The sequence below is a fragment of the Scomber scombrus genome, chromosome 14, assembly GCF_963691925.1.
Source record: "Scomber scombrus chromosome 14, fScoSco1.1, whole genome shotgun sequence".
Lineage (NCBI taxonomy): Eukaryota > Metazoa > Chordata > Actinopteri > Scombriformes > Scombridae > Scomber > Scomber scombrus.
In genome coordinates this window covers 1,653,503-1,671,309 of record NC_084983.1, presented here as the reverse complement: position 1 = coordinate 1,671,309, position 17,807 = coordinate 1,653,503, and the positions used below count along the sequence as shown (strand labels likewise).

General features: G+C 39.7%; 1 protein-coding gene across 1 annotated transcript in view; it reads right to left on the bottom strand.

Moving 5' to 3' along the window:
* The window catches only part of dlg2 (discs, large homolog 2 (Drosophila)), a 112,956-nt gene that overhangs the window by 37,713 nt on the left and 57,436 nt on the right, over positions 1-17,807 (bottom strand). Inside the window, exons 3-7 of the mRNA XM_062433568.1 lie at positions 7,828-7,881; positions 6,720-6,770; positions 4,470-4,594; positions 1,119-1,288; positions 151-287 (exon numbers count right to left, since the gene is read on the bottom strand). Coding sequence (XP_062289552.1) covers positions 151-287; positions 1,119-1,288; positions 4,470-4,594; positions 6,720-6,770; positions 7,828-7,881 — 537 coding nt within the window. The remainder of the gene's footprint in view (positions 1-150; positions 288-1,118; positions 1,289-4,469; positions 4,595-6,719; positions 6,771-7,827; positions 7,882-17,807) is intronic.

Sequence of the window (17,807 nt, the reverse complement as noted above, 5' to 3'; positions counted from 1 at the left end):
GAACACTGTTATCATTATTCTAGTACATAAAGTTTGTTGACATAACATTATTCCCCCTAATCCATCCAAATTTCAAATATAAGCCAGCATGATAGAAATCATCTGTGTGGGAACTCATTTGTGATCTTGTTGGGATCCAGTAATACTCACCATTAACAACCTGTCTCCAACTTGTAGTCGTCCATCCTTCTGTGCTGCCCCGCCGTCTATTATTTTAGTGACGTATATGCTGTTGTCACCGGGGATGTGCTGGTTTCCAACTCCACCTGCAATACTGAAGCCAAGCCCTGTGTGTGTGTGTGTGTGTGTGTGTGTGTGTGTGTGTGTGTGTGTGTACAAGAAGCTGGTTAATTTGGTTTTGGGTAGTGTGTATGACAGATTAATATTAGACACCACAAGACACAATGACACGATGTGTATCATGATATACAGTGAATACAGTATAAGTCCATTAGCCAGTATAAGTCAGTTTTTAAGATTAAATGAGAAAGTTTAACACGCACTGAAGCTGTTTCATGGTACTTTTTAAAAATAAAGAGCTGTAAATGGTGAGTCTGGTCACAAAGAAAGATCACTTACGATTTAACTTACTCATCTAAATCTACATTTGGACTTTTCTGGATCAGTTTTACAGTAAACTGGAGTGCTAGTTTACTGTTTCAGAGCACTGATGTCATACAATAAAGTTTATTGTCAAACTGTAAAATGTCATGCCTTCATAACATATCTTTGTCACGTGTTTGATGACTATATTTAAGGGATCATTGCAAAAAACGTGTGTTTATGTATTCTTTATATATAAAAAGTATCAGCTGACATAATGATATCAGAAGTTCTTTACTTCTTAATATTGGTATCACCATCGGCCCCAAACATCCAGTATTGGTTGGGCCCTGGTCCAAACTATTGAATCTAATTTGATTATATCTTTCCAGACACAAAGCACTTCAGTTACTGTGACCAGTATGTTCCTTCCAGATACACTAATCTGATTACCTGTAACTACATGAGTATCAACAGCAGGACAGATGTGAATATAATTAACTGTTAGTCACAATCAGTTTGTATGTGACTCTGCAGGACTATGTGTGTGTGTGTGTGTGTGCGTGTGTGTGTACCTTTTGGTCCTTTGATGAGTTTAATCTCAATGATGGTCTCTAGCATTGGCCTGCGGCGCCGCACATACAGCCTGACAATAGAACCTGCGACTTTCAAAGCCTCGACCGCCTTGCTGTGGGAAACCTCAGACACGTCTGCATCGTTCACTCGCAGGATGCAGTCGTTTACTCTGGAAGAGGAAGAGTGCCGATTAGTGTTGATGGAGGGTGATGATAATGACGGGTAATAAGAGCGAGGCTGCACGCATGCTGTTCAATTCTTCACAAGCTGCCAGCAGATTTTTAGTCTGTGGGGAGCGTTTGCAAGACAGATGCACAGCTGACACCTTTATTAAAAAAAAGAGTCAAGATCGAACTGAAATTCAGAAAACTTTGAATCAGGAATCACATGATATTTTGCTATTTTCACTGAGAGCTGTTCAATTATAATTAAGATGAGACTTTGACAAGCTGTTTGAAAAAAAAAAAAAACAATAGAAACTTGCTCCTTTAAAATACACATCGATTTAATGAAATGGGATAAGTAGTGACTGTTGTGAACAGACACACTATGTTTACAGTATAGTCTAAGAGTCTTTTTCTTTGTTTTTTAGGCCTCTTGTTGTAGACACAGACACAGACTGTGTGGTTGCTGGCAGTACAGCACATTACAGGTAGCTGATATTTGTGGTGACACGTGTTTGTACATGAGGTTTAGATTACAGGCAAGTCTGTGCATATTCTGCACTTACTCATGTATATGTATCAACGTGATGTGTGACAGTGTGGGTTAGACTAAGCGTGTGTGTATAGATGTGGGGGCGAGCACACGAGTGTGTAAAAATTAGAGTCAGCGAGCAGCTCAATTTGAATTCCCCCGAGGTGTCGACCAAAACATCCATGCCCTGGCACTCAAGGACACTACTCTCCTTAGGGTGCTCATAGAGACCAGCTGGGACCCAGCACACACACGCACACACACACACACACACACACACACACATACACACACACACACACACACACACACACACACACACACACACACACACACACACACACACTTCTAACAGGAGGAAGCAGAGCGAATAAATCTGAATACTTACACATCATGTCTTCTAACATCAACAGAAACATTATTAAGTCTTAACCCTCTAACTTCTTTTTTTTCTCTGTGTGAAAAGCACCAGTCATGCAGATAAATTAGAGTTCTAATTATTCAGACAGTACCAATACATTCAATTAGTATAATATACCTCTGCAGTTGTAGTTAATGTTGTTTAAGTAGGTAAACTCACATATTTTGTTGATTATCACTATTAGAAAAACAACCGATTATAAGTCAAATTTCTGAAACATACTGAGATGAAATACATCTATAAATGATGAATGTGTATCATACATGTTTATAGAAGTCTTGCAGAATTATAATGTTGGGGTTATGGTGGGTTCAGTCCTGACTGCATCAACGCTTCCACCGCTCCATGAGAAACAATTAAAATACTCCAAGCAGTCCCTTAAGCCGAGTCAGTGCATTAAGTATGCTTAGTGCTCTGCTACAGTGTCCCAGAGCAGCAACAGGAAGTGTGTCTGGCTTCTATAATGTCATAGAAAACCAAATCCCCATCAGGCCTTCTTCCTCGCTGAGATTAGACTTCCCCTCCATCCATAATGCATTAGTCTCGCTGCCCACCTTGGAGTGGGGGTGACCATCAATTAGGCTAAGTGTGATTTATGCCCGCTCTGCTTCTTCTTGCGATCTGCTGGAGATTGACGCTGTGCATGCATTACACTCGCCTCTAGCATCTGTGATCTGACAGTAATGCTCCAGAGCTGAGGCTTGGAAAGAAAACAGGGGCTGGCCTGCAACCAAAACCAGCATTATCCATCACTGCTACTTTAAACGGCAGAGGGGGTGGAGGGTGGTGGTGGGGGGGCGGGGGCACCGTAATACAAGGTACGGACAATATTAGAAAGAGAGCGATTGGAGAACACGACTATTTTGTTGCAATTCATTCTTTTCTCTCATTTTGCAACAAATGCAAGAACATATCCAGTGTTAACCATTACTGAGCTTAGTAGAGAATTACAGCATCAAACCATTCAAACATAAGCACACGTTACATAGACTTCAATGTACAGAGTCTGATGAAGAGCATCCATCCATGACAGGTAACAGGAAAACTATACACACATACACAAATAACAGTTATTAATATAAGCTCTGTGTGTAGTGAGGTTGTTCTTTTGTTTCTTTTTCAAATTGTTTCTAAATGTCAAAATTCAGACAGAGGCAGATATCCAATGAACAGCATATATCTCAATATACAAACTACTAACAAATTCAAGGATTTAGAGATATATTCTGAAGTATGCACAAGAAAAACACCAACAACCAGTTTCTGTGACTCATTTCTCACAGTTGCATTAATAGAGGCACATTTTGACCTCTTGGACAACAACTGGAAGACCTGTTAACACATATTTATTCAGTACTGCATCACAACCCAAAAAAGTTCAGACAAATGTTCTAATCAGCATGTTCATGTTTTATAACTAAACCAGCAGAGATCCCAGTGGTGGAGTACAGTGTGGGCGGTGTGTTCAGGTTGTAGCCACTGTATCCACACTCCCTCTGTTCATTTAATAAGGCTGTTACAGCAGGCGGGTCTCCCTTAGGCAACATAGACAGCTACTCTCCAGTGTGAGCTATTAGAGCTCAATAAGTGCTGATGCTGCAGAGTAATGAAGGTTCACTCGTGATTTTAATTGAAAGAGAAAAGACTGTACTGTGAGTACAACTGCAGAAATGTCACATGGTTTGTTAATCTTGAGATTAAATGAACAGTTTTATTTGTATAGTATCTGATTATAATGAATATATGTAATATTTGACAAACTTGTTGAAAAAGAATGACGTCCTGTTAATATAGATAAAATGCAGGATTCTTAGAAATATGAGGCATCAGCAAGATGAATTGACATGATGAGTTTCTGCACAGCTCCCCTGAGAGCCATTCTAACAGTGCTGGAGAGGCCACATGATTGAGTCCTTAATATACTTCAAAATGCATGAGACACCAAGAGAAAAATGAAACTGTTGTGTAATCTCTCAAATATGTTTTCTATGAAAGATTTCTGCATGCAGATTACCCAGAGCAGGAGAGGACTGAGCAGTGATATGTGCAGCCTCCAGTGAGTGGTGACACAGATTATCTGAGAGTCATCCTCTTAAAGTTCTTCTCTGTAGCTTTTACAATCATGCAAGTCAAGTTTCTCAAAAGTAAATTTTTTCTGTCAGATCTAAAAAACTTTTTCTAGTCAGCTCTTATAAAAAAAAAAAAAAAAAAACAGTGTGGGGAAGTGACTGACCTCAGACGTCCATCCTCTGCTGCAGCACCTCCAGGGATGATCTTGGTGATGAAGATGCCAGGGTCGTCACCGATGTGTGGGTTATCTGTCCCTCCGGCAATGCTAAAACCCAATCCTGAGTTACCCTGTGGCCATGGAAAGTAGTCAGTGAGTGTGACATGGACTCAGTGAACCAAAATGCCAATACAATACAATACAATGCTGTTTACTGTTTACTGTGTATTTGTACTGTAGGGAGGTGTGTTTGACACCATGTCTCTCATTCTGACAGCTGGCACAACAATGATGGTTGTGTTATTGTTACCAGTGAGAGATGACTTTTATAATATCATCTGTATAATATGTATTGAACGTGTCAGAGGAGAGTTAATAAGAATAGTTCATATTTATGATTCTTTTTCACTAGTAGATGGCACACTATATAATATATATATATATGTTTGTGCTACTTTAGTGAGCCTGTTTTTTATCTTTATACTTTAACATAATCAGGGTTATGCTCATTATCTCCATGATGTTTTTTTTCTGTTTTCTTTCTTATTCATACAATTTTCTTATCACAATGCCACTTTGATAATTTCTTCCATATTTTCTATTGACAAATTGTATACTGAGACAATTTACATCTGTTGATATACTTTTTTGTGTCCCTTGTATGTACAGCAGTTATGTTATGAATTCTACGTTCATTAAGTTTCTGTTGACACTGACCAAAAGGTGATAGTTCAACTTTCTGTATATTATTAAGGTCATAGTGGGTGGTGGTGTACTGGACTGCATTATATTGAAAAGTGTTGCTAATATTTTGCCCTACATAGGTAAGTTAGTGTGGTGGAAATATATATATATATACACATTTATATGATGTGATTTGATTTAGTCTTTAAGCTCTGAAGAATGCACGCTTGTGCCAAAACATCAGCTTATGAACTAAAGTCTAATAACCATCAAAGTGCTCTACACTGCCTCTTTAGAAGTTCTTATGCTTGCTCTCTGCTTACTGTGTACTATTAAGTTTACCTTTAAAGTATGCATTCAGTGTACACCCCTCTTTTATCCCTAAATAAACCTAAAACTCTAATTCTGTTGAAAAGCATAAGGGACAATTTCTTTAAAAGACAATCACGATATTGATGCATAATCTAACAGCATGGCTTTTCAGTGTCACTGGGCTTAAAATGATTATAAAGTGGTCAGAGGTTTTCAATTTGCCATAACAAAATGGATCTGGCATCATGATGTAATACCAGGTCACAGCGTCTCTGCTAAGTTAACCATGGCTCTATATTATTATCAGTACTTCACTATGAAATATTGTTTTTATAAGGCAGTGGCCATGTCTATCACAGCAGGGGCTACACTCTGCTGCCTCTGTAAATAAAATCCCCTGCATGCCCACTCACAAAATGAAAGTCAAGCTTTGATTAAGTTGTTAGCTGATGGGAATAGCTGCTTCTCTTGATTACGAAAACCCTGTGAGCATCCCTGTGGGGTCTCGCTGCCTGGAACGGTGAATAAAAAAACATTGTTCGGCTCTCCGGGCAACGACTCGAGGAGCAGATGCGGGCCTGTCTGTGGCCAGAGAGTACATAAGATGGTCTGGCAGTGATGATAACATTTGGAGGTTCCGGAGTATGGATGGAGGCTGACTACCGTCTCTATTAAATCTTATCTCTCCGAGGCCCCAGTGCAGGCTCTCTTATCCAGAATCACTTCTGTCCTCAGTGGAGTTCATCTTTGCTGTTGGTCTCGCTTTCTCTCTGCTCCTGATCCTATTGGAGATGTCAGAACTGCTCCCACTCTGCCACTGTTAGTATCCACTTGAAAGATATTTCAATCTCAGTGTCTTGAGGATTCATTTACCAGCCGACGCCAACTGTGCCACATCTGCTTTGGCACACAAATCATTCTATAAGGTTGTAAAGGATAAGCTTCATGCCGCCTGACTTCATATCAAAAAATATGACAAATCATGCCTCATAAATAATCGGGTAGGCAGATCAACAGTAGTATATATGGGAACTATTTATAAGCCATGCTAAATCAAGGTGTTGTGATGATGGAGATGCAGCTAGTTCAGGTTATTTTTTGTACTACATGTATGCTTATGCTTTGATATGGTGCGAAAATAGCTACATTCTAGTTTGGGCACAGACAATCCATTTTAGATGTTTGCTCATGATATGTAAATAAATTGCTGACCCCTACACTAAATATTTTAAACACAGATGTGAGATGTGAGATACTTACCCGCTCTAGAGTGATTTCCTCAAACTCATACTCAATTTCTGTGCCATTGACCTGAAAACACAAAAAAACAGAGTGACCCAAAACATGTTTTTTTTAGTTTTTCCCACGTACTGCTGCTGCTGCTGAATAGTTCTATCTAAAGCCAGAGGATGCTGCTGAATGTTGGCTCTGCACCAACTCCACATACTTCAAAATCGGAGGTGACAGGTGTTTTCCAGGGCCGCTCGTGCCTTGTGTGCTAAATGGGCCCCACCTCAAGGGAAACAATTTAGGATGATGGTTAATCAACATTAGCTGTATCTGAAACATGGAGGTTGTTGGCTACAGAGGAGTCAGTCTCATCCTGTATTGCGCTGAGATGATTAATTACCGGCGAGCACTTCCGTCATTATGCATTCATACAGGAATAGGACAGGAGTGTATGAGATGTTTCATATCATATTCCCAGTGGAGCATGAGGTATTATTAACGGAACTTTATGTGATTGTAAAAAGACCTGAAGACTAAATTGGCAATGCATTTGGACTTTTCAGCTTATGGATAATCTCAATAATATAAGTGTCTGAATGTTTGGCAGGAAAAAAAGACCAAAACAAGTATTCACTGGCAGCAGCAGATGTTCTCCTGGCCTCATTTCTTTAGAAATCTAAAAATGTTTTTGTAACTGTTAATATAACTGCCAAGTGTGACAGTTCCATCATGAAAAAAAAACCCAGTCTCTGTTTAGCTTTTGTTATTTATTCAGCTTCCGCTCTGCACCACAGCTTCATTTATTTGTTTTGATGTAAAATACTGTGAAAAGCACACGAGATGAAGGTCTTTAGAACGTCTTGTGCTGGTCTTTTATTCATGACAAACATCAATAATTCAGCAGTGTGACCTCATTTGTTTTACTAAGATAAGTTACGGCATCAAACTGTACTAATACAGCCGCACATGCTATCTCACCTCACGCTCAGTAGCGGGGCAGAGAGGAAAAGACACCTATTCTTTCTTTTAATATGCTTTTACTCTAGTGTGCTTTAATCTGCTGCAAGTATTGATCTTCTACTGAAAAAGACTAATTAGGTGCATTAAAAAAAAAAAAAAGACAAAAATTCAAACTCACATAAGGAACTGAATCCAAAGTGTCTGTGTTGACGATTATCGGGGCAGGGCTGGCCTATAAGAGAGACAAAGAGAGAGGGGGAGAAAAGGGTGAGACTTGAGTAATAGAGAGATACCAGGGCCCACCACTGTCCTACTTTCCAGATATGCATCCAGGGGAAAGGCTTGTGGATCTCTGTAACATCAACAATTTAACAGACTTCCATTTGCTGGATGGCACTATACACACGCTCCTCTCGTACACAGCGCTCTGATACAGCTATTATAGCTGAATGAGTTTAACGAGAGAGAGAGGGATGAGAACATAGCTGTGGATGTGGTACGTTTTTATCATGCGGATATGCATTTCTAACACCTTACTGATGCCAAACACACTTGAATGCTGTGATTCATACAAGACACCAGCTAATGTTAGAATGCACCATCAATGCCTGGATGTTAGTACGTTTTACAGACAACAATGATGAGACTGTTAAAACTTATGAAACCAACAGCGTTCAGGTTCCAGATGTCTTTCCTCTGCACTTCTTATAGCTCTGCTGCACAGCTCTTTAATGTGTATCCTATATTGGAATTTTGACCTCCAGTTGGGTAATAATATTGCAGTCATAAATTGCGCAGAATGAAATGAATCCAGTGTCACACAGTGCACACAAAAGTGCTTTCTCCTGAAGGGTTATGGGAATCGAGCAGATGTTTAAAGGCAGGATTCCCGAGAGACGAACTCGGTGCTTTGGGAACGACAGGAGAGAGGTGAGAGCTCATCAGTTTACAGTACGTAAAGAATGAGCCTGATGTATAACACGCACTTCAAAACATGATGCTCAGGGATACATTTGGAGATTCCTTTGAAATTGGGCCTTTGATTGTGTTCCCACAAGATGAATACAACTCACACAAACAAGGGCAATAACAAAGGAAAGGGCTAATCATTCTCCCGTGAATAATTAGAATAAACAAGAAATGAATGCATATCAATTAGTATATCAAATTTTGTGCAAAAGATGAGAGCACCACTATAATTGGAGAACTGTGCCTAATTATATATACAGTATATATATATATATATATATATATATATATATATATATATATATATATATATATATATATATATATATATATATATATATATATATATATATATATATACATTACACACACACACACACACACACACACACACACACACACACACACACACACACACACACACACACACACACAGATCTATGCAGCTGTTATCATGTAGTGTGAGGGTACCTTACAGTCGGTGTACCTGCTGTGAACCTGACTGACATGATGCTGTGAAACACTGGACGGTTTGCTCGGTCATCAGTCCAGTGACAGCACATGTAACCAGCTGTCCACTCATGTCTCCATCACAGCTTTCATAAAGCTGAGACAACTGGTTCCATGACCAGGCAGTGTGGGTCACATCCACTGCAGGACTGGCCTCTCCTCTATACTACTGGTGGATTAACACTATGCTAATACAACCTCTTATGCCAACAAAGCCTCAGTGGTACACACACTCAAGTCCTAAATTACAGACACACAAACCAACTCTGTCACCAAGTAAGTATAACAGATAGATTTAGAGGTGTTATTTATACATGTACGAACTAATCTTCACAGTGAACTTGCTGTACTGAATCACCATTGTCCCTGACAAAATCAGAAGCTTTGAGCAGTGCAGCTCCTCACTGTGACTGAGCCCTGTTGTTAGCTCAGCTGTGATTCACAGTATGTTACCTACTTGTTAAAGCTTATTAAAAAAGCCACAAAAGCTACTGTACAGAAGCAACCATAATCTCATAACTGTGTAAATAATAGGCTGTTGAGTTATTACATGTATGTGCAGTGTCTGTGCAGGATGACAGCTTGGACTTGTAACAGATTGAACTGAAGACAGTGAGAATCAGAGCTGAACATCAGACCATATGAACTGTGATGCGTTGGTGTGGTACACACTGAAGTACATTTGAATGATGATTCACTTACTAACATACATAGTGTAACATAGTTTGGGTGAGTACTCATCAGACAAAGCTTGAGCCGATCTACCATCTGCAAAAACGTGCACTACTAATAATAAGTTGTGTCCATTGAAGACACTCCTCTCAGCCCATGTTTTCTTCAGTTGGGTGTCCTCAGTGTGTCCTCCCACCTCCTGATTGGTTTGTCCATAGTTCTTTAAAAAGGATCCTTCCCTTTATTTTTATTTAATGATCAGTTTCATACTCATACTCTTCTGAGACCTCATTTCTGCATATACATATATACACATATACATATACAGAGGGTCCCCTCCCATTGTGTGAACTTGAAATCACTTCTTTTAACTAACCAGTACTGTCCTGTTCCAATCAATCTTTTTTCATATAATATCTACATTTCTATTGTTTGTGTTGAACTTTATTTTAGTAAACTATGTTCTCAGTGTAGCAGTGATGATGTACTGTATACTTGTATTCATTGTTTGAAACATGTAACTATGTGTTTGTAATTTTGCTGCCTGGAGAATGTCACTCTGCAAGCCCCTGGAGGGTTTATCATATTCCTCTGTACTTACTATTACTGTGTATTTTTTAATATTTCTACATGTGTAAATAAACAAACAAACAAACAAACAAGTACATTTAAATGGTGATGTGACAGCTAAGTTTAAGAAAAAAGTGAACAAACTACAAAGTAAATGATAATAAATCTGTGAACTGAGTTGAAGGGAACAAAGTGATTGGAATCAGTGATTTCAACCTTTGGAAAGATTGTCAATATTGTTCATGAGGACATTTTTATTTGGTACACGATGCTTCTATTTGTGTATCAGTGAACGCCTGTGGCTGCACCTCACCCGACTCTACAGACCACATCAGTCATGATCCAACCTCATTTGCTCCCATTACTAACTGTATGATAACAACTGTGTGACAACAGTGGAATCATTGTGGAACAGAACATGAAATACAATAACACCAGTAACACTGCAGGGACTTTAAAATGAGACTTTACCCCACACCTGACCCCCCCCCCCCCCCCCCCCCCCCCCCGATGCTTCATTATCTTAACTTCATTTGGGATCTATTTTTTCAGTATCTGTCTCCTTTGCTACCCATATTCTTGTTCCTACACTCACACTTACAACTATGCTGCATGCTTTGATAAATGAGGGCCTTATTTGGAATAATTAGAAGAAGAAATGGTTAGTTCATCAATATCATCAAGCAAATCCAGCAAAAAAAACACTGTTTACAGGATGTGAAATGTGAGAAGTACAGTCCAGATACAACTCAGTAATGGACATTTACCTCATTAGGTGTACACTGAACCCCCCGAACCGAAAGAACAAACAAAACACATAAGAAACCTACAGACCACTATGTCAAATCATGCCAAACTCAATACGCAAAATGTTATGATGATTACTTTACCAGTGTCTTTACGAGCAAGAATTACCCGCACACTCAGAAGGTTAATTAGCACAAAATATCACTTTCAAGTTGAATGAATAATGCAGTGTGCCGATCACTAAAATGATCCTATCAACATATTTTCATGCTTAGTCTCATTCTGATGTCCAAGTGAGCCGAAAATCAATTAATCAACATTTTTTGCAGATTAGTGTAGATTTAAACCAGATATTTTACATTCAAATTCACAGACATAAGAGAGTCGACTCATCTGTCCTCACATTTCCTTTCTGCTGTAGTCCTGTAACTTTCTGCTCTATCTTCTATTCCTAGAAAACAGTGAAAATCCCATTACAGCATCGGAGCTGGCTTATCCTAAATTGAATAATGATGCTGTTATATCTCTCCATCACAGCAATTGAAAATTATTTTACCTTCTTGGAAAAGGAATTTTTTTCCCTTTCTATCAAGCACCATCATGTATGTAATGCAGTAACCGTACAGGACTTATAGATACTACATTGTTTCACAGTTTATGCTTTCAGGTCATTTGTATGCCACATCTGCCAGCTACACCCTGAAGCATTTACATTTATGGGTATGATTACATTCATGTGGCTCCCTCAAATATGGGAGTATGAATTGTGTGAGTCTGAGCATCACACAGACTGACTGACTCAGTGAATTTAACAAAAAAGAGAAAGATTACAGTACACAGTGCACCGGATTGTGAAGCCATCACTGATTGAAGGAAAAGGGAGTTTGTGAGAGGAATGATGAGAAGGATTAAGATGCTTCTGCTTGCTGTGCACGGACACTAATCATATGAATGAATTCACAGCCACTCTTACAGAGAGAAAGAGAGAGAGAGAGGACATCAACAATGGACTCAACTCTGACTTAAAACAACACAACATAGCAGCATGTGCAGTCCACAACAGTCTTTAAATGCCAGTGTCAATGTCAATGTCAAATATTCATTCATTTATGTACTGCACGTCTGTTCAAACACAAGCAGATCACATTCTGTACAGATACAGATAAAGTACAGGACACATATACACTCCTCTGCAATGCAGGTGGTGTCCTTTCACTCGTCTCTGGAGCTATTACAGGAGGACTGAAACATGGAAAGAACCACATCGGCTCTCGTACAGCAAATCTATTTCCTATGTTGCCAGAGAGCAGGAATCTCAAATAATCCAATTGTAGCTCAAAAGGACCTGTCATCAATCTAACTCCTGTCACTGGATGCTTTCTGCTGACCTCTGCCTCTGTCAGTTTGCCAGCAGTGAATGCATGGCAGCACAGTGACCTGAACTGCAGTGAAGAAGGATGGTTTTCAATATTCTACAGCAGGGGTGTCAAACTCATTTTCATTCAAGGGCCACATACAGTCCAATTTGTTCTCATGTGGGCCGGACCAATAAAAAGATGGAAGTAAGGAGGGAAGAAGGGAAGGAAAAGAAGACAGGGAGGAAGGAAGGAAGGAAGGAAGGAAGGGAGGAAGGAAGGAAGGAAGGAAGGAAAAGAAGACATGAAGGAAAGATGGAAGGAACGAAGAAAGGAAAGAAGGAAAAAAGAAAGAAAGAAAGGGAGGACGGACAGAAGGAAGGAAGGGAGGACAGATGGAAGGAAGGGAAAACAGATGGAAGGAAGGAAGGAAGGAAAAAAAGACAGGAAGGAAAGTGGGCCGATTTGGACCCCTCGACGGGCCGGTTCTGGCCCACGGGCCGCATGTGTGACACCCCTGTTCTACAGTATAGCTTTAGAAAGGAAATAACATTAAGATGAAAAAATAGCAAAAAAAGGGAAGTCAAGAGAGCACAGAAGGCCAGAATGTGAGAGCTTACACATAACATGGATACGACTGCCACTATGAATGCACATGTATGAACACACAGACCCCTGAGAGGTAATGGCCACTCAACTGAGCACATAAATGACATGCTTAACTGCACTTAAGCTCATTTCTCTTCTTCTTCATGCTTCCTGACATCACCACGTGCCTTCAACTGCCTTCAACAGCACATTAAGCCAGTGGTCCAGCATGGCAACGCTGTGCATGATATGTTATGAGGCTTTCACTTAACTGAAGTGATAATATTATGTATATAGTGTATATATAATATAGTATAATAATATTGAATTGTTAAGCTGAATTCTGCCAGGGAGTGCAGCTCTCTGATGGGTTCAGGCACTTCTTTGCACTATTACCTACTTTCTCATGTATATCACTCAACTGAAACATGTGGATTCTGTTCTTCTGGAGTTGACTGAGTGTAAGTTACCACAACGTTTTGTTTTGTGTCTTCTCTTCTAAGCTTCTAAACACTTTCACTCCGATATGGTGCTAGAGAGAACAGAAATGACCCGCTGAAACAGAACAAAGGCTCTAACTGGATGATGAGGAAGGTGTAAAGCCCTGTGGCCTAGAGTGTCTTACAGTGGAAATAGTCATTGAAATGCAGAAAGCAACGCTGCAGCATTAGATGCTTCAAATGTTACAGAGCCACTTGCTTTTACTTCTTCAGTTGAGGCTCTTGAGTTCTTGTTGAGTTTTGCTCAATAATTCAGGGGCAACACTATGTATAGTGGCTGGTGAAAACAGGGGAGTGTATCAATAATTTACTGACATGTCATGTAAAAATAGTCAACAAAACAATGTGAGATGTGGGTGCTTTAGAGAAATGGTTCTAGGGAGGGGGAGGAAGATGATGGAGCGCCATAGAAATGGACAGATCAGCTAAACTACAGGACAACAGAGGGATGAAAGAGAGTTCAACTGTGTTCAAATTAGGGGTTTCAGTAGTCCACTATCAAAACCACTGGTCAACATTGTTCATCATTTCAGACTAAAAATGAATCTGTGGTTCTAGTAAGGTGAAGTAATAAAGCAGTGGCAACACATCTACACCTATATGCACCTATACATGCATTTATACATGTATATAGGCCTATCGATATATGTACCTATCTATAATTTATACATATATATTTTTTCATGTATGCTGATGGGATGGGAATGTTAAACAAAGACAAAGTATCTATCTATCTATCTATCTATCTATCTATCTATCTATCTATCTATCTATCTATCTATCTATCTATCTATCTATCTATCTATCTATCTATCTATCTATCTATCTATCTATCTATCTATCTATCTATCTATCTATATCCATCCATCCATCCATCCATCCATCCATCTATATCTATCCATCTATCTATCTATCTATCTATCTATCTATCTATCTATCTATCTATCTATCTATCTATCTATCTATCTATCTATCTATCTATCTATCTATATCCATCCATCCATCCATCCATCCATCCATCTATATCTATCCATCTATCTATCTATCTATCTATCTATCTATCTATCTATCTATCTATCTATCTATCTATCTATCTATCTATCTATCTATCTATCTATCTATCTATCTATCTATCCATCCATCCATCCATCCATCCATCCATCCATCCATCCATCCATCCATCCATCCATCCATCCATCCATCCATCCATCCATCCATCCATCCAATTGATCAATGTTAAATTAAAAAATAACAGAAAATTAAAAAAATATAGAAAATAATATAGATAGTTGTTTTGACTGCCCTAGTTCAAATAGGAAGGTCATCTGTCCATACTCCTGGCCAGCACATAATAGTGATGGATTCCTCAGGGTCAAATTGGATGCATGTAATTTACCTTCATAATAATGACACATCATTTATCTTATTAGATTAGATTATGACAATGAAACTTTCAAATTTGACATTTTCATTGAACCACCTTTATAGTCTCTCACTACTACAGCCTGTTGGAAATATGTCTGCTTTTACAGGCAACGCAGTATGAATGTATTTGTGTAATAGACCTCTGTGTTCCACCTGATGCTATTGTCTAGTTCACCATATTTCAAAGGCAGTGCAATAGCTATAGAACAGGTACTGCTGACACCCCCTCCGTTCCTTCTCCCTCAGCTCCATGATGGATGGCTTCTCATTACCTCTCACTGGCCTTGGCTGAGGTAATTTCACTCGTGCTATGGTTACACAAACACCACACATCCCAGCAATTAAATCCACAATCACAACCCTATATGATTTGCTTTTGCAGTACATCACTTTTTTTGTACATGTGTAATTCTAAAGGACAGCAGTGGCTGACCACTCATTAAGCCCTTGTTAACTTTCAAATTTCATCCCCTCTGAAAATAAGGCTTCATTTTGCTCTGCTAATAAAAAGCAGCCTTAATAGGAACAGATGTTTCACTGCTTTGAGACAGTTTTACACATTTACAGCTACCTCACATTAAAAGTTATTAAAAGATAATAAAGAGTAAAATAGTGTCCTTAATACAACAACATAAAACATATAATGTCACTAATGAGGTAAGTCGTCCAGACTGCTTGTGGAGCCTTGCACAGAGAATATTTAGTACCATATGTCCACACAGTTTATTATAGAGAGGAACACTGCATTATCAATGTTGCCGTTAGAGCTGAATGTTTCTATGCATGCAAAAGTATCAATACCTCAGAGTGGTCAATACCTCACATGTGCATCGAGGGTAACTCAGAGTTGATGTCTCCATGTCAATCAATCATTTAATCAAGTGTATTTGTCACACGTTATCAAAAGGTAAAGGTATAATCACAGTGAGATTTAATCCCACCAGTTCCTTTAATTTTCATTTAGTATCCTAGTGGCTATGGTACTGCAGAGGTCCATTTGCAAAGGTCAGATCTAGAGGCAGAGTGTAGGGTAGAACCTCTTCTTGAGCCTCTCAGTGCTGGCCTGGTGTATCTAGTACCTTATTCCTAAGTGCAGCAGGGAGAAAAGGCTATTTTCCAGGTGGTTGGGATCCTTATTGATTCTCCTAGCCTTAATCTTGCATTGCCTGGTGTAAATAAGCTTTAGGCAAGGTGGAGCACTGCCTATTGTATATTCAGCCAAGTGAACATACCAGGCAGTGATATTCCCCATCAGGACGCTCTCGATGGTGAGGAGTGGAAATTCCTCAATATTTGAGGGGATACCCTGAATTTCCTCAAGAGTCTGAGGTGAAACTGTCTCTGCCTTGTCATTCTCACCACTGAATCAATATACAGGTCAGGCCCTCAGTACTTAGAGCTGTCCATCCTCTACAGCAAGGAAGGCTGTAGTTCCTTCCTGCTTCTTCGCAAAGTCCACTATCAGCTCCTTAGTCTTGCTGACATTCGGGAGTACATTGTTGTCCTGACACCAGCAGTCAGATCTTCTAGGACGCCTATCGGCCTTTTCATTGTTATCTGTGATCAGGCCCACAACAACTGTGGTGTCAGCAAATTTGATGATGATGTTGGAATCTAAGGTGTGTAATCCCAGGTACTTGAGCTTTGTGACAAGCCTCGAGGGAACTATGTTGTTGAATGCGAAACTGAAGTCAATGCAGAACAATCTCACATAGCTCCCTCTCTTGTACAGGTGAAATAGGGTGGTGAGGAGGATATGCGCTATGGAGTCAACCATTAATCGCTTGGGACGGTAGGCACGCTCGTGTGGGTCCAGTGTGCTGGGTAGTGAGGAGCAAATGTAATCTTTTACCAGCCATTTCACTACAGAAGTGAGTGCCAGTTGGTGGTGATCATTCAGGTGGCTGGTCTTGTTTTTAGGGGCACAGAAATGATGATGGGCTACTTTAAGTATCTGTGTATGACAGACTGAGCCAGTGACAGGTTGAATATCATTGGGAACACTGGCACTAGTTGGTCAGCACATAATGTAATTTGAGGACCCACCCACTGATACGGTCCTGCTGCTTTCTTGGTGTTCACAGCCTTGAAAGCCCTCCTGACATCATGCTCAGAAAGGGTGATAGATGTGAAAGGTGCACCCACTCATCCATTAACTTTGGTTTCAGCTGTTTTTGCTTGCTGGCTGCTGATGGCCTCAAAGTATGCATACAAAGTGTAGCTCACTTGCTACAGACGCATCAGCAGTTGACAGGGGGAGCTTGTGATCTGTCATAGGTCTCAGACCTTGCCACTTTTGGCCAGCTTTTTGTTGCTCTTCTTACATTGAAGGCAGCTGCTTTAACTTGACCATGTTTACACACTGCAGCCCTACATTATGGCATTCCAGAAGGTTCTGTTAATACATGGTTCCTTGTTGTGGAATGATTAAACTGTACAGTTGCTTATGTTGTTTCACAAGGTAAATTTGACACAAAATCAGTGAATCCATTCATGTCATTGGTGATATTGCCGGTGGTGCTTTAGACTGCGTCAAGTAGTTCACTGTAGGGTGGCCTCTGATTGGTTTGACCATTTCCTGACCTCTTGCATCACCAGGGGCATGTGTCAATGGCTGCATGGTCATTCATTCCCAAATGCAGGTAGCTATTCCACTCTGTAGCCATTTTTGAATGGTATGTAGCATTGTGATCTAGAGTGGCTATTCTCCTTGTGGTGCAGTCAATATGTTGATGGAAGTCATGCATAACTTTCTTATGATTAACCTGATTGAAGTCTCCAGCAACAATGAGTGCAACATCAGGATTGCCAGTCTGTGAGCA